Raw genomic sequence first — 27,465 nt, 5'->3', positions numbered from 1 at the left:
TATCAAATTATGAATCTTCTTTCTTGAGTAACCTGTTTAAGCTACGAGGATCACACCAATTTCCTGAAGTCTCGGGTTTTATTTCTGGTTATATTTTCGATCCCGAGAGCGTATGTGACATTTACATTCTTATATTAGCACCCTTTCATTCACTTGTCTTCGTTATCAGTGACACGAATACACAAGGTTCTTCACAAAAACAAAAGGTTGATAAAACAAATGCGCCGCGGCGGAGGGCGCGAACTTCCTTGCCCGTTCCTCGTCCTGCTGAGTCCCCGACTAACGCTGGTATGGATAGCACAGGCTCACTACCTTTCCCGCAGAATATCATAGAACGTGACAATAACAGGATACAACTTGGCACTCGTACCATTGCTTCCATCTGTTGTCAAAGAAAATAGTCAGTTCTGAAGGCACTCGACAACTCCAGATGATGCATTTTTGGCCATTTTATTTACAATGCATGTTATTTTCGTGCGGCCACAGCTATATTTGTTTGCAAGATCTGATGTGGGAAACATTTTCTTAAGTAAAGCACCAGCACGATCAGCCGCACTTAAGAGCACATTGTGTTCCACCAAACGGGAAGTAAACAGACACTCAGACCTAATAACGTCATTGTCAGTGTTTCCAGACTTGGCAAAAAAAATGTTGATTTTCTTGTTATCTTCCTTCGATTTATTTAACATAACTTACTAGTTTACCGCACTTAACATGATTATTTAAATCGTTGCTTCTACCAAGTGCAATGTTAATATCACACCCACATACCGTGCAAAAGGCAAAATTTTCCTCCTTTTCTGTATTTTAGTATGCACGGAAAATCAATGAATATGATTCTTTACATGTCTGGAAGCACTGTTTCTTGTAGATTTATTCGTGAATCCCGCAATAGCAATAATATAGCGTACGGAAATTCCGAGAACAAATAACTCGTATGTACTGGAATATCGAGAGGAGCCTGGATCACTGAGCGTCACAAAAAATTATAACATATACAATCAAAGCAGTCAAACACTTCACTGAAACACGACAAAGCACAAAAAGTCTTAAACGATTAAACGAACACGACGCTAACCTCGTGAACGAAGAATATGCACATGGGAAAAACCACACACACACGAGGAACGATTGTAAGAAGCCCAAAGAGTACTTGTTTAATCACAACAAGTGAACGGAGCGGAACAAATAATTTGCGGAGCAGAGCCTGTCCACGCGCCCTTCTTTCAATTCAGTTCCAATGATAACACAAACAAAAAATGGTTTAAATTGCTCTGAGCACTATGGGACTTAACATCTGTAGTCATCAGTCCCCTAGAACTTAGAACTACTTAAACCTAACGAACCTAAGGACACCACACACATCTATGCCCAAGGCAGGATTCGAACCTGCGACCGTAGCGGCCACGCGGTTCCAGACTGAAGCGCCTAGAGTTGCACGGCCACACAGACAGGCTAACACAAACATCACACGGTTTAAAGTACCAGTCATATCAAAGAATGAGTTATCGACTATCGTCGACTTGTATTCGACTCGCGCAAACAATCGATTGTACGGAAGTGTGGTAATTATCGAACGTTGTTGTTGTTGTTGTGGTCTTCAGTCCTGAGACTGGTTTGATGCAGCTCTCCATGCTACTCTATCCTGTGCAAGCTTCTTCATCTCCCAGTACTTACTGCAACCTACATCCTTCTGAATCTGCTTAGTGTAGTCATCTCTTGGTCTCCCGCTACGGTTTTTACCCTCCATGCTGCCCTCCAATACTAAACTGGTGATCCCTTGATGCCTCAGAACATGTCCTACCAACCGATCCCTTCTTCTGGACAAGTTGTGCCACAAACTTCTCTTCTCCCCAATCCTATTCAATACTTCCTCATTAGTTATGCGCACTACCCATCTAATCTTCAGCATTCTTCTGTAGCACCACATCTCGAAAGCTTCTATTCTCTTCTTGTCCAAACTAGTTATCGTCCATGTTTCACTTCCATACATGGCTACACTCCATACAAATACTTTCAGAAAAGACTTCCTGACACTTATATCTATACTCGATGTTAACACATTTCTCTTCTAGGGAAACGCTTTCCTTGCCGTTGCCAGTCTACATTTTATATCCTCTCTACTTCGACCATCATCAGTTATTTTGCTCCCCAAATAGCAAAACTCCTTTACTACTTTAAGTGTCTCATTTCCTAATCTAATTCTCTCAGCATCACCCGATTTAATTCGACTGCATTCCATTATCCTCGTTTTGCTTTTGTTGATGTTCATCTTATACCCTCCTTTCAAGACACTGTCCATTCCGTTCAACTGCTCTACCAATTCCTTTGCTGTCTGTGACAGAATTACAATGTCATCGGCGAACCTCAAAGTTTTTATTTCTTCTCCATGGATTTTAATACCTACTCCGAATTTTTCTTTTGTTTCCTTTACTGCTTGCCCAATATACAGATTGAATAACATCGGGGAGAGGCTACAACCCTGTCTCACTCCCTTCCCAACCACTGCTTCCCTTTCATGCTCCTCGACTCATAACTTCCAACTGGTTTCTGTACAAATTGTAAATAGCCTTTCGCTCCCTGTATTTTACCCCTGCCACCTTTAGAATTTCAAAGAGAGTATTCCAATCAACATTGTCAAAAGCTTTCTCTAAGTCTACAAATGCTAGAAACGTAGGTTTGCCTTTCCTTAATCCTTCTTCTAAGACAAGTCGTAAGGTCAGTATTGCCTCACGTGTTCCAGTATTTCTACGGTATCCAAACTGATCTTCCCCGAGGTCGGCTTCTACTAGTTTTTCCATTCGCCTGTAAAGAATTCGTGTTAGTATTTTGCAGCTGTGGCTTATTAAACTGATAGTTCGGTAATTTTCACATCTGTCAACACATCCTTCCTTTTGGGATTGGAATTATTATATTCTTCTTGAAGTCCGAGGGTATTTCGCCTGTTTCATACATCTTGCTCACCAGATGGTAGAGTTTTGTCAGGACTGGCTCTCCCAAGGCCGTCAGTAGTTCCAATGGAATGTTGTCTACTCCGGGGGCCTTGTTTCGACTCAGGTCTTTCAGTGCTCTGTCAAACTGTTCACGCAAGATCTTATCTCCCATTTCATCTTCATCTACATCCTCTTCCATTTCCATAATATTGTCCTCAAGTACATCGCCCTTGTATAGACCCTCTATATACTCCTTCCAACTTTCTGCTTTCCCTTCTTTGCTTAGAACTGGGTTTCCCTCTGAGCTCTTGATGTTCATACAAGTGGTTCTCTTATCTCCAAAGGTCTCTTTAATTTTCCTGTAGGCAGTATCTATCTTTCCCCTAGTGAGATAAGGCTCTACATCCTTACATTTGTCCTCTAGCCATTCCTGCTTAGCCATTTTGCACTTCCTGTCGATCTCATTTTTGAGACGTTTGTATTCCTTTTTACCTGTTTCATTTACTGCATTTTTATATTTTCTCTTTTCATCAATTAAATTCAATATTTCTTCTGTTACCCAAGGATTTCTACTAGCTCTCGTCTTTTTACCTACTTGATCCTCTGCTGCCTTCACTACTTCATCCCTCAAAGCTACCCATTCTTCTTCTACTGTATTTCTTTCCCCCATTCCTGTCAATTGTTCCCTTATGCTCTCCCTGAAACACTGTACAACCTCTGGTTCTTTCAGTTTATCCAGGTCCTATCTCCTTAAATTCCCACCTTTTTGCAGTTTCTTCAGTTTTAATCTACAGGTCATAACCAATAGATTGTGGTCAGAGTCCACATCTGCCCCTGGAAATGTCTTACAATTTAAAATCTGGTTCCTAAATCTCTGTCTTACCATAATATAATCTATCTGATACCTTTTAGTATCTCCAGGGTTCTTCCATGTATACAACCTTCTTTCATGATTCTTAAACCAAGTGTTAGCTATGATTAAGTTGTGCTCTGTGCAAAATTCTACCAAGTGGCTTCCTCTTTCATTTCTTAGCCCCAATCCATATTCACCTACTACGTTTCCTTCTCTCCCTTTTCCTACACTCGAATTCCAGTCACCCATAACTATTAAATTTTCATCTCCCTTCACTATCTGAATAATTTCTTTTATTTCATCATACATTTCTTCAATTTCTTCGTCATCTGCAGAGATAGTTGGCATATAAACTTGTACTACTGTAGTAGGTGTGGGTTTCGTATCTATCTTGGCCACAATAATGCGTTCACTATGTTGTTTGCAGTAGCTTACCCTCATTCCTATTTTCCTATTCATTATTAAACCTACTCTTGCATTACCCCTATTTGATTTTGTGTTTATAACCCTGTAGTCACCTGACCAAAAGTCTTGTTCCTCCTGCCACCGAACTTCACTAATTCCCACTATATCTAACTTTAACCTATCCATTTCCCTTTTTAAATTTTCTAACCTACCTCCCCGATTAAGGGATCTGACATTCCACGCTCCTATCCGTAGAACACCAGTTTTCTTTCCCCTTGCTTTCAGCCGTTCGCAGTACCAGCACAGCAAGGCCGTTTTGGTTATTGTTACAAGGCCAGATCAGTCAATCATCCAGACTGTTGCCCCTGCAACTACTGAAAAGGCTGCTGCCCCTCTTCAGGATCCACACGTTTGTCTGACCTCTCAACAGATACCCCTCCGTTGTGGTTGCACCTACGGTACGGCTATCTGTTTCACAGAGACATACAAGCCTCCCCACCAACGGCAAGGTCCATGGTTCATGGGGGAGGGGGGGGGGGGGTATCGAACGTTAGCGTTTCAAATTTTTGTCAGCGAAGCCGTAAAATGACACTGTCCATCCGTAAAACCGCAAAATGAAGGGTTTTCCGTAAATTTTACGGATAAACCGTAAAAGTGGGCGGGTTTGTACTTACTTTGGGCCACATGCGGTCCGCGCAGACGCTTCCAGTATGTTTAAACATATGTAAATAAATAATTTATTAAGATAGTCAAACGAAGAGTAGGCCCGACCCGTACGGTAAAGCAGAACAGGCGGAGACTTGTGGCACATCTGACGACAGAGTACTTTGTGGTACAGCAGAAGTGTGTCGGAGAACACTGTTCAGTGCAAATTGTTGAACATAAGACTTGGAGCACACAACCGATACGTTGACCCTACAACGTCGTCAACTCCAACTGCAGTCGGTACGGGATGATTTGAGATTGGACTGTATATTAGCGGAAAAGTGTCACCTGGGTCGGCTGTATCACTTTTTTTGTTACATCAGGTAGATGGCCGTGTCCGGCTACGAACATGTACCACGCCACACAGGCCGACAGTGGCAGTATCAGGCTATGGTGGACGTTCCCCTGGGCCTCCTAGGAAGCTTGGCATTAATAGAAGGCACCATGACAACTGTGGACTAGATCAATATTGTTGCGGGTAGGAGCGTCCATTCATGCTTGATGTCTACCTCGACGGCGATGACATCATCCAGGAGTGTAATTATTCTTGTCACAAGACCAGAATCGTGCTGCAGATGTTGCGGAGCATGATAGCGAACTCACGTTGATGTCTTGGCCATCAAATTCGCCTGACCTGAACCTGATGGAATACACTTGAGACGAAATCGGGCGCCAGCTTTGCGTTTATATACCAACTTACCGACACTTTGTCACTTGTACATACACCTGTGCCACATGCGTCCGGAAAACTACCGACTACTTACAGACTCCAACCCATGCAGAATCGCTGCTGTATTGCATTCCAAAGGTGGACCAATATGCTATTTAGCAGATGGTCGTAATATTTTGGCTCATCGCTGCAATAAAAATAAGACGTGTGGCACGACGAATTGGTGCAAGTCTTTCAATTGGATGCCAATTAGGCGACTTGCGCCTCCTTACAACCAACTGTCACCCATCCAAGCAACAGCCAGTTTCAACGTTGCCTAGCTTCGGTGATCGGGCAGGAACCAGTGTTACCAAAGTGGCAAGCAAGTTGGCTATCACTGTAAATAGATACTTAATTAAAGGAATTTCAGTGCGTGATAGAATATTTGTTCTAATGTGTGTGAAATCTTATGGGACTTCACTGCTAAAGTCATCAGTCCCTAAGCTTACACACTACTTAACCTAAATTATCCAAGGACAAACACACACATCCATGCCCGAGGGAGGACTCGAACCTCCGCCGGGACCAGCCGCACAGTCCATGACTGCAGCGCCCAAGACCGCTCGGCTAATCCCGCGTGGCGATAGAATATTTTGTAGGGCTATTAAGAAGTACAGGTTTTTGGTATTCCAGACAAACAGCGAAAACTGGAGATTTTTAGGCTCACTACTAGTAAAGTTCGTTTCGCGGTTTTACCCTCCAATCTGGAATGTGCAGCCAACGGTACAACAATAACACCGGTTGTCTACAAGAAAGCCGACACGTCGCGGGAAAGTCGTTTTGCTCGCTGTCCTCTGGTAAGCGTCCATTGTCTGCTGTCGCCTACGTGCTGACTTGACCTCAAGCTTTGCGATATTTATCTGTGGGGGCACGGCTAAGAAAGGCTGTTTGTCTCACCTTAGGTTCCTGCTCTTCGTACACAGCGTAATGCAGTCGTAAATTCGAGGGCTGGCGACCAGGTTACTCTCGCGAGCAACCAGAGCTCGGCTACGTGGATACATTTCTCATTTCGGTAACATTGGGGAAACAAGAATAAAATCGACATTTTTCCTTGGTATCGCTGTCCCCTTCTGCAATATTCAACAACTGAATACTTCCAAAAGTGATTTTTTTAACTTAATAGCTCAGACAACATTCAACAGAATATTCATAGCGTCGCAACGGGGGTCGATTCGCGTCACACCCGTAAATATCTATAGTATATCAAAATTGTCATAGACTAAGTGTCCACAAAGACAATACGCAAGGATGTGTTGGACTAGTGTCGCCTCATTACGTGTGTATACATTTAGAAGCATCAGATTGATGAAGCAATTAAAGTACGACGCAAAAGTTTACAAATCATGTAACTATTGAAGAAGGGAAAGAATAACTTCAGCCTAAACAAATTCTTTGTCGGCATATGTGAAAAGACTGTGAAGGTAGCATGGAAAGAGAAAGAGGAAAAGAGAATATGACTTGCAGAATAAGTAAGGCAGTGTTAATGTGACTTTTCTCGAAAACTTGTAGAAACAGTTCGCGAATGAGCAAGCTACATTGCTAAAAACGCAAAACAGAGGCCATCCTCAAGAGTTAAGAGACACTATTACCAATCTTGTGTCTTGAAGCGAATAAGGAATCTCTTAAGTTTCCACTCGAATCTGGAGCATCACTATTCATGATAGTAGAATTTGAAGTGTAACAAAACAAAGAAAAATAAAATGAGGTGCTAGAACTGCATACTGCCGCGGGGAGAAATACGTGTTGAATCTCAAAGCTATCTCAGGCGAAGAAAATGAAGAAGAGGAATATCATGGCATGAATCTGTAGAAATCAGTCATCGCTACACGTTAGGATATAGTCGAGGAAAAACAAGCACAGAAAATAAGTGCAGTAGAGGTAAACATCATAAAACAGAGGTTAAATGAAGCAAATCGAAACTGTCTAAAACAAAACGTACGGCAAGAGCTTAGTGACTAAAAGAAGAGTGAACTATTTACTAGTTGACGTATACCAACCACTCTAGGAAAGGTTGAGGGCATCGCTAAAGCTACGTCTAAGGAAGCCCCGGGAAAAACCCCTAATAGGATGTCACTGCAGCGACTCGAAGAGGCTGACCCAAGAACACAGCTTTAATGTCCCTGTAGCTCCAACCTGGTGCTGTCGCAGAGCTAAGAGACCGTGTGGGTGGCTGGCAGCTTGGTTGGACTATTTGCTGGACAATCTTGAGTACGCATCGTTAAAAAAGGCAACATTAACCAGTATTTTCGCTACAGTTTAATAAAAAGACTGATAAAATTTTCGATTATCACGTCGAAATACACTGGTGTGAAAACCTAAGAACGACAGTAACCTTCGTATATGTGTCACTGCTAAGAAAAAAGCTCGATGAAAGTTAGACATACACAGAAAGAACTGCCACAGTATGTACGGAAGGTGACTGAAAGAAATGCGCAACGACACGAACAGAAATGACATTTTTATTCAAAGACATTAATTACACTGTAGTCACCGCGATTTATGGTGGTGCCCTGGATATTAACAAGGGCCGGACATGGTTCTTAATATGGTGTGTGATCTTGTTCAACAATGCCGGACGCATCGAATATGGCCACAGGTGGTAAAACGTAGTGCACTCACGAACACTGTCGAACATGTTCGTTTTGGTGGATCAGGTGTTATGATGTGGGAAGGTCTAATGTTGCATGAACGCACTCACCTCACAATCTTTGGACAGGACACATTCAATGAACATGGTACCCCCCTCACCGCTCAAAGCTAGTGTGACACCGCATTCCTTCCCTACGTGCGTCTTTTCTGCGGAGCGTTAGGTCCTGACTTCATTTTTACGGATGACGATGCGCGATCGCATAGAACTGCGTAGCTGGAGAGCCTCTTGGAACGAGAAGATGTTGCGCAAATGGACTGTCGTGCCCATTCCCCCGACTTAAATCCCATCGAGTATGCGTGGGCTGCGTTGAGGAGACGGTATTGCAGCACATCCACATGTACCAACGGCCATCCAGCAATTGTCAACTGCCCTGGTGAAGGAACTGAACGTCCTACCGCAATAACTCCGTACCAACCTTGTGGCCAGCAGGAGAGAACGCTGGGGACAATACATTACCCTCCGTGGTATCACATACGCTGTTAAGAACCACATCCCGTCTTTTGTAATGTCTACGAGTCATAAATCGCGGTGACTTATGTACAATTATTGTCTCTGAATCAAAATGTCATTTCTGTTCGTCTCATTTAGTCACCTTCCGTTAATATACCGTAGAAGATCTTTCTGTGTATGGTCCCAAGTTACATCTGTTACTTGGCAGCGCCATATTATGCGAAAGTTACTGTCGACCTTATCTTTTGCATTCCGGTATAATAAAGTTACGTAATAATTTTTTGTTTGTGTGCAGGTACATGTCTGCAACCCCGGTACACACTGAAATCACTCAGCCACTGTAAAGTAGCACGCCATTAGAGCAGTTAACAACAAAACGGCGTAGTCCCTTGATGGAGTGGGCTATCGTGAGGTAATTCGTTTTCGGCAGCAGCGACAATATTGCAGCTGTGTCAGGCCAATCCAGATCACTTCTTTAGTCATATGAGCACTTTCGGTTGAGGGACTAATGGCCCGAAATAAACAGTTTTTTTCTGACGTAAACAAGTTACATCTTATACTAACAACATAAAATCATGTAGTAAAGGGACAACAGTCAATTTCAATGCATGAATTGCAACATAATCCACTTGCAAATGGGAAATCGCGTTTCAATGTCATTTGACCTCACTATGGAAAGGATATAGTTGCTTATCCACCCGTACTCTAAACACTGTATGCAGTGGAGCGTGCGTTTCATGGGCTAGCTACAAGGTCATTTTACACTTATACGACACAACACCGCCACCTTAAATTCTATCGCGCGAACAACTATTTTTTGGAAAACCTTGGCCAGCACTCTGCGGTTTTAACGGTCCAGTTTCTCGATAGTTTGTCTACAGCAATAAGTTTCTTTCATCCATGATGCGTCTTGATGCAACTATGCCGAACATCTGTGCCGCGGGCAGTAATTTGTTATGAAAAATAAGTAACTCACCAATGTCTCATACGCTTAGCCCATTCAGCACATCATACCGCCTAGAATATTTCACTTCTGGTCATCGGAACCGCATCAGATTGTTAAATAACTTTCACTATATTGATGAATCTGATGTTTTGGCCATTGATGCTGTGATCTTCTGGTTCAACTAATGGAGCAACTGCTATTCTGCATTGGCTAGGAAACATTTATAATCCGCCATGACTCCTCTACTGAACATCTTATCATGCCACAATTTTAGAAACCATTGATTCGATATGACTGCTATAGTGGAAATTGTGGGATAGTTAATCTGGTCGGTTTCCTTTAGTGAAAGACGTAGGGTTCTGAAGTCCCAATGAATATGAGTGGTTGACAGTGAATGGGTTGTTGATTTATGTGAGCACTCACTATTTGTTGGACTCTCAAGATTGGCAAACCACTATGGCGGAAGGAAGGATGATTAGGGTTTAACATTCGTGAACAACGACGCCGTAAGACGGAGCACACGGGCATATTAAGAAAGAATGGGCAAGGAAATCAACCGTGCTCTTTCAGAGGAATCATCCCGGCAGTTCCCTTAAGCGATTTAGGGATACCACAGAAAATCTAAACCTGCATGGCCGGACGGGAATTTGAACTGTAATCCTTCCGAGAGCGAGTCCAATTCAATACAGTGGAAGCCTGATGTGAAACATCCATTTGCTACTGACAGCCAACAACTGCTCATATTGAATTTGGCAACATCAATAGAAGACTCCAGTAAAGGGCATCAAAGAAATCAACAGTTTCTAAAGCTGGGGACATGATTCGATGCCCTGTAAAGTGGTCGTGACGAAACTTATGTGGGCCCTCGGCAACACGTAACACTGTCTTTTCATTTGTAGATCCTGAAGAAAGCCACTGAATACGTGGCCCAAAAGTCGGCTTTATCCATTTGGTGGCAGTTATTCTACAACATTTCGCGGCTCCACACCCAGAAAACTTTTATTAACCGGTTCCGGCCGCGGAAACCTTTACGCACTTAATCTTTGTATAGATCAATTACCGCGGCTTGCTGTATTGGCAAGAGAGTACGGAATCAACAACACACACAGCAGATACGTAATTATCTTCAGTTTTTCCTCTGATCTGTATAGATGCGGCCACGGATAAAATTTTTTGAGTTTGCAACTTTAGCGAAATAGGTAAGTTAAAAAAAAATAGGAAAAAATCACTAAGTGATGACAGTTGAGCATAGAAAGGAGCGATGTTTTCAGTTCGCCATACGGCTGTGAAATTTCGTGCGGTTGCTTTATGTGACAGTAGCAGCCTAACTACTTTTCCACGAATTTTTGTTGTTAACTTCATGTACTGAGTTAAAAATAAAACACGTTTCAGTGCTAAACAATGTACATGTTATTGCGGTCTTCAGTCTGAAACATGGTCTGATACATCTCTCCATCACGTTCAAGTCTTTTCATCTGTACATAACTACTGTAGCCGGTTTACCGTAGTAGAGCCTTGGTCTTCCTGCACAAGTTTTACTCCCCACACTTCTCTAACTAGATCTTGGTTCCTTAGGATGCATCCGTATCAAGCCGTCCCTTATTTTTGTCAAGTCGTGCCATAAAATTCTGATTCATTACCTCTACATTAGTGAGCCGATCTTAAAATCTAACCTTCAGTATTCTTGTATAACACCACAGTTCAAAAACTTTTACATTCTGCCGGCCGGAGTGACCTAGCGATTCTAGGCGCTACAGTTTGGAACCGCACGGCCGCTACGGTCGCAGGTTCGAATCCTGCCTCGGGCATGGATGTGTGTGATGTCCTTAGGTTAGTTAGGTTTAAGTAGTTCTAAGTTCTAGGGGACTGATGACCACAGCAGTTAAGTCCCATAGTGCTCAGAGCCATTTGAACCATTTTTACATTCTCTTCTTAACTGCACTGATTCTGGTAATCGGCACTTGTTGTAGCAGAACGGTATGACAACGGCGAACAGAACAGTGTGATCGAGCTAGTCCTCTGTTTGGTTGTTGCTATTGCAGCTATATTGTACGCAGCAATACTCTTTTCACACTAAGTTGAACACGGAAGTCAACGTTGCGTTACGCTCTCCTCTGTGTTTTTTGTGACGTCACTGAATCTGTTTCCCTCGTCCTGCCGGCGTCAGACCAAGTTTAGTCAGACTCAATGACAGTACATATGTAGGCTTGCTGTCCGACAAATGCTTGTTGGAACTTGTCTAGCGTCCGTGCCATACGATCGGATGTGGCCGTCAGTAGAGTCGTCGGGTATGGTAGCTCGTCAGTCGTGCTGTGAGCTTTCGAGCGTAAACTTCGTGAGCCAGCGCTTAACAACGGTGTCACTGAAGGGCGTGACTTGATTGTGGGGTTATTGGAACTCTATAAAGACCTCCCAATTTTGTGGGACTTATCAGGCAAGCAGTATTGCAATAAAGGCGCACGGGCTCATGTACGTGAGAAACTAGCAGCAAAAATGAAGACAACAAAACTCTACGATAATGAAGCAAAAACACTAAAGAAATTAGAGAATATGAAGGCTGCATACGAGAGAGCAGAGAAACGTATATAAAATGAGCTGTGGGTAATACTGATGTTCATTAGCATAAATAACATTTACATGTTTCACGAATTATTTCTAAAAGTACTGTACATGCAAAAAATTGAAGCTCTGTATTTTAGACTTGAGTAATTGAGAACCTTATTGGGCCAGTCAGTCTTTCTTCAGAGCTACCTGCTTATCCCATGACAGTGTTTTGCTTCACAGTCAACAGAATAATCAGTCCTCAGATAATCGCTTACGCTGAGCTTCGCTTATTTGCACGTCTCCTAAAAGGCGCATTTAACGCGCAGATGGGCTCCGCTTTCTAAAGGTCGCTGAGATTCCCGCCAGGTGAGTACTAAAACCGTCTTCTCACGGGACGCGAAAATGCACATGGAGCAGGATCTGGTAAAATTACAGCGTAGAATTCCATTTTCTATCACACTTCGGACCGTGAAATACAGAATCTGGCACGTCAGGTTTTTCTTGTGCAGAGGAATGTGGCCCATAATATTTGACATCGTTGTACATCACAAGCAGAACATAGCAGCCACCATATGGCATTGGCGTTAAACATCGTATTTGTTGGGTTTTCTTCCTCGTAGAGCTCGTGGCATGAATATATGCTGTTTCAAGGAATCAACAAACTAAGGATCTCTCGAAAACGTGTCGTTGAAGCTACGATTTGACATAATAAAATGAGAGTAAACTACATATAGGTAGCTAAAGGCTTCGTATAATTGATATTTTTAGTTAGTATAACGTTTCAATGCCACGGTACAATGATAATCTCTCAAAAGCGCTTCTTTTTGGTACAGTTCGCCTATTAAATATCAAGTAATGACATTTGTAGACACAGTCTTTACGTAGTCTATGCCATTCCTCCTCCCAAGTTGTTTCTGGGTCTTCTTGCTCATTCAATGAAAGTATTAGTTCTGAAGCAGATTTTATTTATCATAAACAATGTATTTGCTGCAATTCTTGTTGAAAAGGCCAACGACTGGAATGTTTCCTCCGTGGCCAGAAACCTTAAAGTAACTGTCGGACTATGTCTAAAGGTAAACATGAGTTACACATTGGAAGTTTTTGCGGCTTTCTGAGGCGCCATGTCGCGGATTTCGCGGCCCCTTCCGCCGGAGGTTCGAGTCCTCCCTCGGGCGTGGGTGTGTGTGTTGTTCATAGCATAAGTTATTATAAGTTAGTTTAAGCTGTGTGTAAGCCCATGGACCGATGTCCTCAGAACTTTGGTCCCTTAGAAATTCATACAAATTTGAACATTTTTCGCTATTACGCAACTCTCTGTAAAATGTACGTCTATACCCGTCCCAGGGTTGATAGACTGGCTCACGCATGAATCTTGTCGTAAATGTCTTTTTCAATGATGGTGAGCAGCCTCTACAAAATCTCTTCTCCCATGCAAATGAATTTACGAAACGAATCTTGATCTTGAAATATGAGGGTCACTCCCAAAAGAAATGCACACTATTTTTGTAAAAATACAGTTTTCATTCTGCGTGTGTGAAAGTTTTAGTGTGTAGATACATCCTTCCCGCTTGTTTTCAAACTTAGTTCAACTTGTTCCCGTGAGTGGCGCCTCACAGCATGTCTTCAAGATGGCTGCTACACTTGACGTTCGTCAGAAGCAACGTGCTTTCATAGAATTCCTGTGCTGTGAAAACGAGACAGTGGGAAACATGCACAAGAGGTTGAAATAGGTGTATGGAGATACTGCTGTCGATCGCAGTACAGTTAGTCGGTGGGCAAGCTGGTTGCGTTATGAAAGCGGGCACGGCAATATTGAGGATTGTCCTCGCAGCGGCAGGCCTCGTACTGTGGACTCTTGCTTGTGGACATAAATTCTGATGCATATGTGACGACACTGAAGAAACTTCAAGCTCGACTGAGTCGTGTTCGACCACATCGGCAAAAGCAGGATGTTTTGCTGTTGCACGACAATGCACCGCCACATGTCAGTAAAAAAAAAAAAAAAAAAAAAAAAAAAAAAAAAAAAAAAAAAAAAAAAAATGGAAGCGATCACAAAACTCGGATGGAGAACACTGAAACACCCGCCTTACATTCCTGACCTGGCTCCATGTGACTATCATCTCTTTGGGAAACTGAAAGACTCTCTTCGTGGAACAAGGTTTGAAGATGATGACTCCCTTGTGCCGGTCGGTGTGGCCGAGCGGTTCTAGGCGCTTCAGTCTGGAACCGCGCGACCACTACGGTCGCAGGTTCGAATCCTGCCTCGGGGATGGATGTGTGTGATGTCCTTAGGTTAGTTAGGTTTAAGTAGTTCTAAGTTCTAGGGGACTGATGACCTCAGATGTTACGTCTCATAGTGCTCAGAGCCATTTGAACCATTTGACTCCCTTGTGCACGCTGCCCAACGGTGGCTCTCACAGGTAGGTCCATAATTTTACCGTGCGGGTATACAGGCGCTGGTTCCAAGATGGCGTAAGGCAATTGAGAGGGATGGAAATTGCGTGGAGAAATGAAAACATTGTTACTAAAGGATGTACCTACACACTGCACAACTTTCAAATATGTAGAATAAAAGATGGATTAATAAAAACAGTGTGCATTTCTTTTGGAGTGACCATCGTATATGTTATGAAGTACGTTATTTTAAAGTGTCGGCAGTGAATCCTGAAAATTCAAAAGAGTTAACGAATAACATCTACCAGTATGTGTATCAGATCGTTGTACAGCATTATGTACCGCTCCTCTATCAGCAATTCGCTGTCCAGGCCATCGGCGACGAGTCCAGTATATTTTCGCGGCTATTTTTCGACTGCTTTGGCAGACGCTAACAGAGTTAACGCAGGTATTTCATGCGCGTCCATTTTGGTGAAGAAAATGTGTGGCTTTCGAACCAAATAAAGCCGACAATCGACGCTGGAGAGCACGGAGAAGTGCAAATTACGTTACCCGTCTCGTCCCGTGTACCGTCGGCGCTGCCTCTCATAGTGCCGATGTCCCGTCCGCGTCCATGTCAACGTTAGCTGCCTGCTTCAAGGCTTCAACTGCAGCATTCGCTTTTCCTAGCACCCGAACGATAAAACGACAAATGCAATTCAGTACAATTTGTAAAATGGGTTAAGTCATCGCAGTACGTTTGTCGCTGTTTTTCATCGTTTTACCTCGCCTGTTTCACCACGAAAAGAAAAGCAAATATAGTGTACCATTCCCTGCAAACCATCCTGGTTTTCTAATAAAGAATAATAAGGCAGTTCTTAGATGGAAGATTATTTTATTTAACAGTTTTAAAATCTGGCCACAGACCTACAAAGTGCAATTTCCATTCATAAGTGGGTAACTTTAAAATTGAAGGTAATATCTTCTGGGTTGTTACGCTGCATCATATTTCTTCTACGTGGTCGATGTTCCGATACCTCTGCTGGGATCTTCTTCTGGATCCTGTGGTGTCCACAGCTGACTGTACCATAGTCCACGTGTTGTTCACTGAACACTGTCAAAGGCCTGTGTCGCCTTGTCTTATAAAGGAGGAAAATGGCTCTGAGCACTATGGGACTTAACATCTGAGGTCATCAGTCCCCTAGAGTTAGAACTACTTAAACCTAACTAACCTAAGGACATCACACACATCCATGCCCGAGGCAGGATTCGAACCTGCGACCGTAGCGGTCACGCGATTCCAGACTGTAGCGCCCAGAACCTCTCGGCCACCCGGCCGGCTGAACGTGACTGTGTCTTTAAGTTCTGCTGTGCTGCTACGGACGCAATGTTAGTTTATCTCTGTCAACAAAAATTAGGAATTTACTAAAACCGTTCTAGAATGGTTTTCAGGGCAAATGTAAGTTATGTTAGACAATCAAGCGTGTTGTGTACATGTTCTCAGTTTATAGATCGAAAATACATTTTAAAATCTCCTATTAAATTTCAGTTTTATTAGTCTTGCCGCTTAGCTATAATGGCTTTGCAATTTCGACTGTCTACAGAAATTTTATTAACAGCAATGCTGATTTCCATGGTTCTTGTTGTAGACTGTGTGAGGGAGCATTAACTTAATTATACGAAACGACGAGGGACTGAAGTATAGAGGCAGAATTGGTACGCCCAATACATTCAAATTAAAATGCCCACTTTCAATAAACTCAATCTGTTTATAAGTTGAATTCTTTAATAATGCATTTAGTTGCTTCAGAAATAACACAAAACTACCAGCATGAGTCCTGGCTGTGCGAGTGATTTGGGGAAGCAGTGCTCTGTCAACTGTAGCTGTAGATAGACCTCGAGCTGTGGCACTCCATTCTTCCCACTTAGGGTCGGAGTAGGAGGGCGCCGGCTCGCAAAACGTTTTACCTGGGCCAGGCGACGGTCTGTCGGGCTGAAAGTGGGTGGAGGAAGCCATTTGAGAGAGACTGCTGTAATCTGAGCAAACGGCAGGAAGGTCATAAAACTATAAGCATCCTCATGTTAAAAGCTCGGACGATACGATGAGAACGGCTGGTGCACGGGTTTAGCGGAGGTAGGCTCTTTTAGCGAGTGGAACAAAAAGCCTATATTTTACAAGGACGACTGTATGGGAAGCTTAACAGCCTTCTTACACAAATTGGAAATGGTCAGCCTGGAAAATTAGATCTCTTGATAAATGAGGGACTGTGGTCCTGTCTATGTAGACGTTTTTGATTACTGTGAGAACGACGTCTCCCCAGTTTAAAATTCTCTTTTTTCAGGCAACAGAGATTTTGCGCCTCCGGATATGCAAAGCACACCGGCCGGTGTGGCCGAGCGGTTCTAGACGCTTCAGTCTGGAACCGCGCGACGCTACGGTCGTTCGTTCGAATCGTGCCTCGCGCATGGATGTGTGTGTAGTCCTTAGGTTAGTTAGGTTTAAGTAGTTCTAAATTCTAGGGGACTGATGATCTGAGATGTTAAGTCCCATAGTGCTCAGAGCCATTTGCAACATATGCAAAGCAGAGGCTTGCTCCCCCAGCTTGGGAAACCCACTGCTGTGTCTGGATTGGCTATCAGGCCAGCATAACAATCAAGAGGGGAGATTCAATGAATGGGAGAGAGTTTCATTGGTTTGCACAACATGGAGGTATTTTTTTCTGTTCAAGACTTGGTGGAAAGCGATTGTGATTGCCTTCTTCGTCTTCTGGTCCTCCCCTGGAAGAGAACTTCAGGCCTTCCGTCGTGCCTATTGGTTTTGGCCCTACCAGCGAACGGGCTGGAATTTCAGGGCTCTGATAGCTCAATTTCCTGTGTTAAATAATAAGAACGCCAGTCCCCGTAGTTTGCAAGTTTTCATGGATGAATTAGAAGATTACAGCTGCCGCCGCGCTCGACCCCTCGCACAGTGCATGCCGTTTTCCGCTGCCGCCCGCATCCAGGTGAAAGGGTAAACTACTGCTACACCCGCATAGGCTTATTAAATGGTACTCACAGCTCCCTGTTCTCCATAGCCATAGTTTGTGGTGCAACTGGTCGTACTTGATTCCATCTGAATAGAATTTGGCATCACAGTGCATTCGCGTAAACAAAGTCTAATTGCGTTGCAAAAGGGGATTAATTCTGGGGAGAACTTGTATAGTTCCCACCCAAATTAGCGCTTTGGCAATCAAGCACCATTCCTTTCTTGATTTTTCTTTGCTATTTATTTATCAGTTCGATTGTAGTTATTCTTTTAAACTTACATATGCTACTGTTCTCATTCATACTATTCCAGCCGTTCACTGTTTTATTGTGGTGATACGAGGATACACCAGCAATTCAGAATGCATTCGCACTAAATTAGTTAATCTGAGGCAATATGGTTATCTGGTAGCGATTCATTTGCTTGTTTCCTATGCGTCGTGACTGTAGTTTTGTTTCGTTTCGCCGGCCGGAGTGGCCGTGCGGTTCTAGGCGCTACAGGGTGGAACCGCGTGACCGCTACGGTCGCAGGTTCGAATCCTGCCTCGGACATGGATGTGCGTGATGTCCTTAGGTTAATTATGTTTAAGTAGTTGTAAGTTCTAGGGGACTTTTGACCACAGCAGTTAAGACCCATAGTGCTAAGAGCCATTTGAACCATTTTGTTTCGTTTCGCTTTGCCTAAGGGAGCAATGTCTTTATGTTAAATTTATACGAGAGGCATTCAATAAGTAATGCAACGTATTGTTTCTGCAAGCAGATTGGTTACATTCAGGATTCCAGTACAGCATAATATTCACCTCTCTTTCGGCTACAAAACCATATTTTTCAACATAATCTCCACTCAATGTGACGCCCTTACGCCACCTTACTGAGAGTACCTTTATACCCGTATAGTGCCACTGCACTGGTCGACGTCTCAGCCAACATCTTGCAGCGTCAACAACTTCCCTATTATCAAAGTTTGAAGAACCAGCTCTAACGATATCTCTAGGAATATACTACAATATCGCTCACATAGGGATCGTGAGGATAAGATTAGAATACAGAGGCATTCAATCATCGTTTCTGCTCTCCATACGTGAATGAAACGGGAAGAAACCCTAATAACTAGTACAATGGGACGAACTCTCTGCCGTGCACCTCACAGTAGTTTGCAAAGTATACATATAGATAGACCTACGCTGTCACCATCGGATCTTCCAACATTATTAGATGTACATGCTTTTCACAACACTAAAAATCACATAGTGATGTTGCGCCAAATTGTAATAAAAAGTGGCAGGGAACACCAGCATGTCTCAAGTAAAATACCACACAATTAAATTGTACAACATGATGTGCGGATGTCCCACAATGTATTCAATACAGAGTGTATGATGTGACATCAGCACATGTTGCATGTTTTAATTGTGCACTGCTTTATTTGTGACATGCTGGTGCTCCCTGCCACTTTTTATTACAATCTGACGCAACATCAATTTGTGACTTTCAGAGTGTAGAAAGCGTGAACATCTAATAATGTAGCAAGATCTGCCGAAACCGGTAACAGGAATAAAAATAATTACAATACTAGCGATCTTGACAAATTTGATCTTTGAAGAATAACATTATCTTTTTAGTCCTCAACTCTTTTTTCATTCATTAGTTTTATATTTTAACTACAAGTACTCGCACAATTTGTTTTGCAATCCCGATGTGTCTACAGAAATGTTGTCACCAGTAGCACTGCTGACTACAGCACCTCTTGTTATAAATTGAAGGAAGAGTTGTATTATATGAAATGAAGAGAGACTTCAGTATAGTGTGTGGTAGATTCGCACTAAACATGTAAATTAAAATGTCCGCTTCATGTTAGCGTATCTGTTTAGAGGTTGAAACTCCACAGCATCAGATAGTGCCCAGTGTATCGTGACTATTATTATGTACTTCCCATCAATTATACTTCCACAATCCAAGCTTCAAAATGCTAATCATGTAAAATCAGAGTGTCAATGTTTTTATACCTGTATTACTTCTTAAACCTTTGCGCCCCAACAATATGAAAAAAATTTCACAAAATTGACCTTTATTACCATAGTACAAGAAGAAACTGACAAGAAGCAAAGAATCAGTTGTTTTCAGGAGATGGTTTGGTTATGGAACCACAAGGACATACAGTTTTCCACTATCCATCATTTCATGTTATATATTTAAAAGCATATTCGCATTTTTCATAGTCACAATCCCACATTTCGAAACTTCCATCAATTCATAATGCCTAAAACAAATTACAACCGGCCGCTGTGGCCGAGTGGATCTAGGCGCTTCAGTCTGGAACCGCGCGACCGCTACGGTCGCAGGTTCGAATCCTGCATCGAGCATGGATGTGTGTGGTGTCCTTAGGTTAGTTAGGGTTAAGTAGTTTTAAGTTCTAGGGGACTGATGACCTCAGAAGTTAAGTCCCATAGCGCTCAGAGCCATTTGAAACATTTTTGAAAACAAATTACAAAAAAACGGTTCAAATGGCTCTGAGCACTATGAACTACTTAAACCTAACTAACCTAAGGACATCACACACATCCATGCCCTAGGCAGGATTCGAACCTGTGACCGTAGCGGTCGCGCGGTTTCAGACTGTAGTGTTTAGAACCTAGCGGCCAACCAGGCTGCCAAACAAATTACAGTCCTAAGTAACAAGCAAACCTTGGGCTAAAATTTAATAAATTTTGTATCAAATCAACATGCTGCCTATGGGGTTTCATTTCGGAACTAGTAGTAGAAGTAGTAGTGCACACTAAAATCTACGTTACAATAACTTTAAATACACCGTACTTACTTCCTATGTCAGTAATCTCTCAATACTGCCACTGTTAAAATAAACCGCATGCCACAATCTCCTACGATCACGAAGCAGAACCTCGGCGCCGAATGTTGCTTTGAACGCTGTTGTACAAAGCACTGCATTCAGTGTATCACTCCTGTCTTGCTAAAGGCACTGATACTTTAAAACAAAGCTCATAAAATGGTGGTTTCAGACAAAAAGTACCGGTGCTCAAAATGGCAATTCCGGCCTCAGCACCGGCCGTTGTGACCGAGCGACTCTAGGTGCTTCAGTCCGGAACCGCGCTGCTGCTGCGGTCGCAGGTCCGAACCTGCCTCGGGCATGGATGTGTGTCATCTCCTTAGGTTAGTTAGATTTAAGTAGTTCTAAGTGCAGGAGACCTCAGATGTTAAGTCTCATAGTGCATAGAGCCATTTGAAACGGCCTCAGCTTCTCTTCTCAGAGTGGTTCTCGGTCCCTGTGTAACCATAAATTCTATCGTCGAGTTCTTGCCCAATGCGGGTAAAGCGAAACGAAACAATACAATTAGGCCTCATCAGTAGAAAATCGAGTCGCAGCCATATCATCAGAATTTTACATTATAATCCCAAGCGATCAGTGATCGATCGCTGTGCTCTGCCCACACACAAGTGCATTCTCTGGGCACACCGGATCGCTGCGATCTGTCCTTCGTTTGTGGGGCCCTTTAGAGGCACCGGCCGGGAGGTGGGGCAGGGCAGGGCAAGCAAGGCAAGGCCTGGGAGCGCAGCTGGCAGCTGCCGGCCAGCTGTCGGGCAGATGCGCTGCTCCGGGCCCCGGCAGCGACTCGCCGGAAGTCACGTTGCAGCCTCGGCGTCCCCCAAATCCCAGCACCACACACCACAGGCGATGCGGCGCGGCCCTGCCTTCTACCCGATGCACACCTCAGGGACTGTTATCATCTTCGTCAAACTGTGAACTCTTCAGCGGTAAAGGGTTATATAAACAAAGGAAACGAATACAGTAAGTAAAATTGAAATCTTTTGTGTTGCTAGGGCGCGTCATATTTCCTTCTAAAATAATCGACGTTTCGACCCCTCTGCTGGTTGGGTGTCCACTATTGCTAGAGCACTTCTCACCCACTGCTTCCCTTTTGTACCCCTAGTCTTATAACTGCCCTCTGGTTTCTGTAAAAACTGAACAGAAACAGAGTACTCAAGTCAACGTTGTCAAAAGCTTTCTCTAAATCTACAAATGCTATAAATCTAGGTTTGCCTTTCCTTAACCTATATTCTATGAGAAGTCGTAGAGTCAGTATTGCCTCGAGTGTTCCTACATTTCTCTGGAATCCAAACTGAACTTCCCCAAGGTCGGCTTCAACGAGTTTTTCCATTCTTCTGTAATTGATTGGTGTTAGCATTTTGCAACAGTGACTTATGAAACTGACAGTTCGGTAATTTTCACACCTGTCAGCACCTGCTTTCTTTAGGATTGGAATAATTATATTCGTCTTGAAGTCTGGGGAAATTTCGCCTGTCTCGTACATCTTGCTCACCAGATGGAAGAGTTTAGTCGTGGCTGGCTCTCCCAAGGCTATCAGTAGCTCGAATGGAATGTTGCCTACTTCTGAGGCCTTGTTTCGACTTAGCTTTTTCAGTGCTTCGTCAAATTCTTCCCGCAGTATTATATCTCCCTTGTCATCTTCCTCTGCATCCTCTCCCATTTCCATAATATTACCGTCAACTGTATCTCCCTTGTATAGACCCTCTACGAATATATACTCATTCCACCTTTCTGCTTTCTCTTCTTTGCTTAGGCCTGGTTTTACATTTGAGCTCTCTCATATTCATACAGGTGGATCTCTTTTCTGGAAAGGTCTCTTTAATTTTCCTGTAGGCAGTATCTATCTTACCCCTAATGATATATGCTTCTACATCCTTACATTTGTCCTCCAGCCATTCCTGCTTAGCCATTTTGCACCTCCTGTCGATCTCATTTTTGTGACGTTTGTATTCCTTTTTGCCTGCTTCATTTACTGCATTTTTATATTTTCTCCTTTCATCGGTTAAATTTAATATCTATTGTGTTACCCAAGGGTTTCTACCACGCCTCTTCTTTTTACCAACTTGATCCTTTGCTGCCTTCAATATTTCATCTCTCAAAGTTACCCATTCTTCTTCTATTTTCCTGCACTTCATAAACAATAAATTGTGATCAAAGTCCACATCTGCCCCTGGAAATGTCTTACAATTTAAAACCTGGTTCCTAAATCTCTGTCTAACCATTAAATAATCAATCTGAAACCTTCCAGTCTCCTGGTCTCTTCCACGTATACAACCTTCTCTCATGATCCTTGAACCTAGTGTTAGCTATGGTTAAATTATGCTCTGTGTAAAATTCTACCAGGCGGCTTCATCTTTCATTCCTTTTCCCCTGTCATTATTCCCCTACTGCTTTTCCTTATCTTTCTTATCCTATTGTCGAATTCCAGACCCTCGTGACTATTAAATTTTCGGCTCGCTTAACTACCTGAATAATTTCTTTTATCTCATCTTACAGTCCCTCAATCTCCTCCTCATCTGCGGAGATAGTTGGCAAAACTTGCACTACTGTGGTGAGTGTTAGCCTCGGTTATAATAATGTATTCACTATGCTGTTCACAGTATTTTATCAGCGTTCCTATTTTTTTTTCACTGATTATTAAACCTACTCCTGCATTACGCCCATCTGGTTTTGTATTTATAACGCTGTATTCACCAAGAAGTCCAGTTTCTCCTGCCACCGAACTTCACCAATTCCTATTATATCTAACTTTAAACTGCCCATTTCCCTTCTTAAATTCTGTAACCTACCTGCCCGATTACGGGATCTGACATTCCACGCTGCGATTCGTAGAACGTCAGTTTTGTTTCTCCCGATAACGACATCCTCAAGAGGATGCCATCATCATTTAACCATACGATAGAGCTGCGTGCTCTCAGTAAAAATTACGACTGTAGTTTCCCCTTGCTTTCAGCCGTTCGCAGTTCCAGCACAGCAAGGCCGTTTTGGTTAATGTTGCAAGGCAAGATCAGTCAGTCATCAAGACTATTGTCCCTGCAACTACTAGAAAGGCTGTTGTCCCATTTCAGGAACCACAAATTTGTCTGGCTTCTCAACGGATACCTCTCCGTTGTAGTTGCGTCTATGGTACGGCTATTTGTATCGCTGAGGCACCCAAACGTCTCCACCATCGACATGATCCATGGTTCGTGGGGAGGGGACGGGGGGGGGGGGGGGGTGATGTATTCGTCGTATATACCTCAAAATACTATTCACCTCCCCTGGCGCACGAAATATAAAACTTCGTATTTGTTGTTCAATAATAATTTGTCGGACCTCTACGCTAGAATTGTCTGTAATTTCCAAATCGAATGATTATGCCACTCTTCAGCCATCAACTCTTGCGCCTGTGTACGAAAGGGGTAGGTCATATTACGATTAACTGGGCTTTGCAGGTCGGGTAGGTAATGACGCTGTTGGGCTGTCAATTCACGCGTAGTCATCTATTATCACCACAATCCCGCCTAGCTTCAAACCATGCTAACAGCTGAAACCAGCTGTGAAATTTTCTTGTTATAACCGAAGCCTAACAAATGTTGCACCATACTGCAACACTTACATTGAGTTCGTACAGATGTCAGAGTCTTGGTGTAAAAAATGTTTAAGCCGAAGTGGTTCATAATAAATGTACATAGGTCGCTAGATTCTGTTGTACATAAAAGTTGTTTATCGCACACTTTTTTACAACCAAACTTGAATCCGTGCTCCTCAAGCATTTAAAACCATTACGCACTTCGAAGTGAAACAGACTCCCTACACAAAAAGATACGGGCATACCTATTTTCGAACTTCTGCCAACTGGTAAAGTAATATGCCTTCATACTGCGTATCATATTGCTTTCCAAGTCTCAATAAATCCTACTACAGACTGTGTGTCGATCTTTTTATGACATTTACATGCATATTATTGACTGGTTCCCTGATTAAAAATCATAATCTTATACGCCATACACGACACAAAAAAATCGATCCTTTCTTCTACTTCTTATCTGCACTGTATCAGCTTACTTTCAATGGCCACCAACGACATTACTACTAGACATACTACTACAATCATCGCTTTCAAAATTGTGTGACGGCTGCACTTTAATCGATGTTCTCTCTAATCAGTTTTAAAGTTTGGTGTTCCAATTTTAGAAAATACTTCTATGTCGACAACAGCTCAGACTCAATCTATAAAGCATCTTGTGATGTCACTTACCGCAGGTGATCTGATTTGCAACTCAAGTGCAAACACGTAGCAAAAATTCTTTGACTAGAATGCGAAACATGTGGAATAAATAGCACGTTATATCCTGCGAACCAATTCCATGTAAGTAATCAAAACTTTGTGGATTCGTAACTGTTGCTCATCAAAATACATTCTAACGATTGGAAATCAAAGATCAGACAAAGATACAAACGGACAAAAAGCATAAAGAACATCGTAAATTAAAGATTCAAAACGTAAGTGCAGTAATACGACTGTGGTTATACACTGATTGCAGTGATACGTAGCGATTACAGCTTGTTTTAGAATCTTTTGGCCTTCGTATCTCTACTATTTAACCAAGTAGTTATAGGTATGCAGAGACAGAAAGAACATACAATAAAATACTATCTGCTTTATTCGTGCCAGCAGTGATGTACGTCCTCATTGTTTCACAATTAATTGTTGCGTTCGGATACCTTTCTTACGCAGGATTTTATGTCGCAGATTCAGTGTGTATGACCCACATTCAAATGTCATAACACTGCGTAAATAAATTCATATGCACAAATTACGGATCGTACGCGCTACATTTCATTTTATTGACAAAACAAACGCTTACAAGCCTGGTCTTACACTTTATCGTGCAAGGTTAAGCATGTGCTAATCTGAGATATAAACGCCAAAAGGAAGTGTTTTTCATAAAAAAGATTTATCTATTTGTCTTTTACCCTCTAAATGCTTCCCAATCTGGGGTCTTCCTTGTTTTGTTTACCCTTATCTTTTCTGTTAGTATTAACGCAAGAAAAGTCAAGCAAAGGGCTAGGGCGACCTAGATTTAATCTCAAATAAACAATGGAATACGGAATACGCATAACTCAATGCCTGCGATGCATCGTTTTATCAATGTAGACGTCTTTTGGCTGTTTTCGAAGTGATGTGATAGCAATTTTTCAAATGCATTTGCTTATCTTAGATGTCTCACAAATGGATGAAACTTCGTACTTTCTGTCACGGTTGGGCCCAGTACGTAATACCCAAACAGTAAGCAATTATCAGCTATTAACCATAATTTTCCGTAAGAAGTACGTTATTTATGACTGGAGCTAAAACTGCAAACTTCAGGAATGTATCATTACGTTGAAAGTAACTCACTTTTAAGATTTGTTTCAATCGCTTCCTGGTGCTTAATGTATGCTTCATTTTCGTTCAACGACGTTTCCGAAAGTTATACACAATTACAAGTTTTTCTGCAGTAGACGCAAGCGACCGGCAAAAATCTACTCATTTTGAACAGGTTATTGCTGTTTTTAAGCACAAATTTAGAAATGCGGGCATACTGCACCTCTCAGATAGTTACAAACAGAGCAGACTTCGCATCGCGCACGGCAAAACACTATACTAAAAGCAGAATTTTTATTTTTTACTATACTCACTGTTAAGGACCAGCAACTTGCGAGTGGATCCCAGTCTTCTGATCGGAGACTTCACAACACTTCCATCACGGTCATCAAGTTCATCCATTGTGTGTGATTTGCGCTTTTAATTGAGCCGACTACCGAACCGTTTCGTGTCTCACGATACGGATAATATTTCTGCGTGCCGGTGTCTCCACATTCCCGTCGTTCACACTCCCTCCGCACAGCACCTAACGCTTGCGCTTTGTGTACTGCGCGCTTAGCAACGGAACAGCAGCAGCTTCGCGCACGCCTGCGCACTGGTGCCAAAATTCTTGTTGGTAGCGACGGTCGCCGCCAGATGGGTACCTTAACTCGTGCACCGGCTCGCTAGATAGCAGCATTGGCCAACATACGAAAACCTAAAGGAATAGGAACGCGTATCAGTGAAAGCAAAATGGTACAATGTTAGGCAGGTGCAACGACGAAGATGTGGGGTGTCGGCAGACGTGTGAGTAAACGGAAAACTGTTATTTTCTGTAACGGACATAATATTTCATAATAAACACCTACGAGGCAGTGTCTTGTAATAAAAATATGAAACAGAGCTATCTTCGGACCACTATCCAGACTGGCAAAAGCTATTTCTCTTGCTAATATAATAGTCCGCCACATCAAATCTACATCCTCTCTCTGTAAACCACTTTGAAATGCATGGCAGAGGGAACTTCTATTGTAACAATTATCAGGGCCTCTTCCCCCGTCATTCACATTTACACAGCGTGAAGAATGATTGTATAAACGCATAAGTGTACACTGATTAACATTGCCTTCATGATCCATGCGGGAGCGGTACGTTGATGGTTTAGAATTTCCGAGATTCATATTGTGAAGCTGATTCTCGAAATTTTGTAAATAGGCTTTCTCGGGATAGTCTGCATCTGTCTTCATGAGTATACCAAGTTCTCTTTGTTCAGAATCCCCGTGATCCTCTCCCACGGGTCAGACAAACACGTGACCATTCGTGCTGCCCTTCTCTCTATACATTCAATGTCCCTCAGTCAGACCTACTTGATACAGGTCTCACAAACTTGAGAAATACTCCAGGATGGGTTGCATGAGTGATTTGGAAGCAATCTGTATTATAACTTGCTTAAATTTCCCAAGTATTCTACCAATGAACTGCAGTCTGTCACGTACTTTACCCAAGCGCGAACTCATTGATCATACCGCATCATACTCCTACAAAGTATACAACCAAATACTTGTACGACTTAACCGATTCCAATTGCAGTGCATTGGTACTATAATCAGTACAAACTACGTTTTTCCGTTTTGTGAAGCGCACAATTTTACATTTCTGAACGTTTAAAGGAAGCTGCCAACCTTTCCACCACTTTGAA

The 27,465-nt window shown here is 42.6% G+C and overlaps 1 protein-coding gene across 1 annotated transcript in view; it reads right to left on the bottom strand.

Moving 5' to 3' along the window:
* Positions 1–26,336, bottom strand: part of LOC126271944 (SLIT-ROBO Rho GTPase-activating protein 1-like) — a 632,413-nt gene extending 606,077 nt beyond the window's left edge. Inside the window, exon 1 of the mRNA XM_049974371.1 lies at positions 26,102–26,336. Within this exon, the coding sequence (XP_049830328.1) occupies positions 26,102–26,189 (88 nt within the window). The 5' untranslated portion in view covers positions 26,190–26,336. The remainder of the gene's footprint in view (positions 1–26,101) is intronic.
* Positions 26,337–27,465: the final 1,129 nt, after the last annotated feature.

This window comes from Schistocerca gregaria, chromosome 5 (genome assembly GCF_023897955.1).
Source record: "Schistocerca gregaria isolate iqSchGreg1 chromosome 5, iqSchGreg1.2, whole genome shotgun sequence".
NCBI lineage: Eukaryota > Metazoa > Arthropoda > Insecta > Orthoptera > Acrididae > Schistocerca > Schistocerca gregaria.
This window is presented reverse-complemented; position numbering and strand designations above follow the sequence as displayed.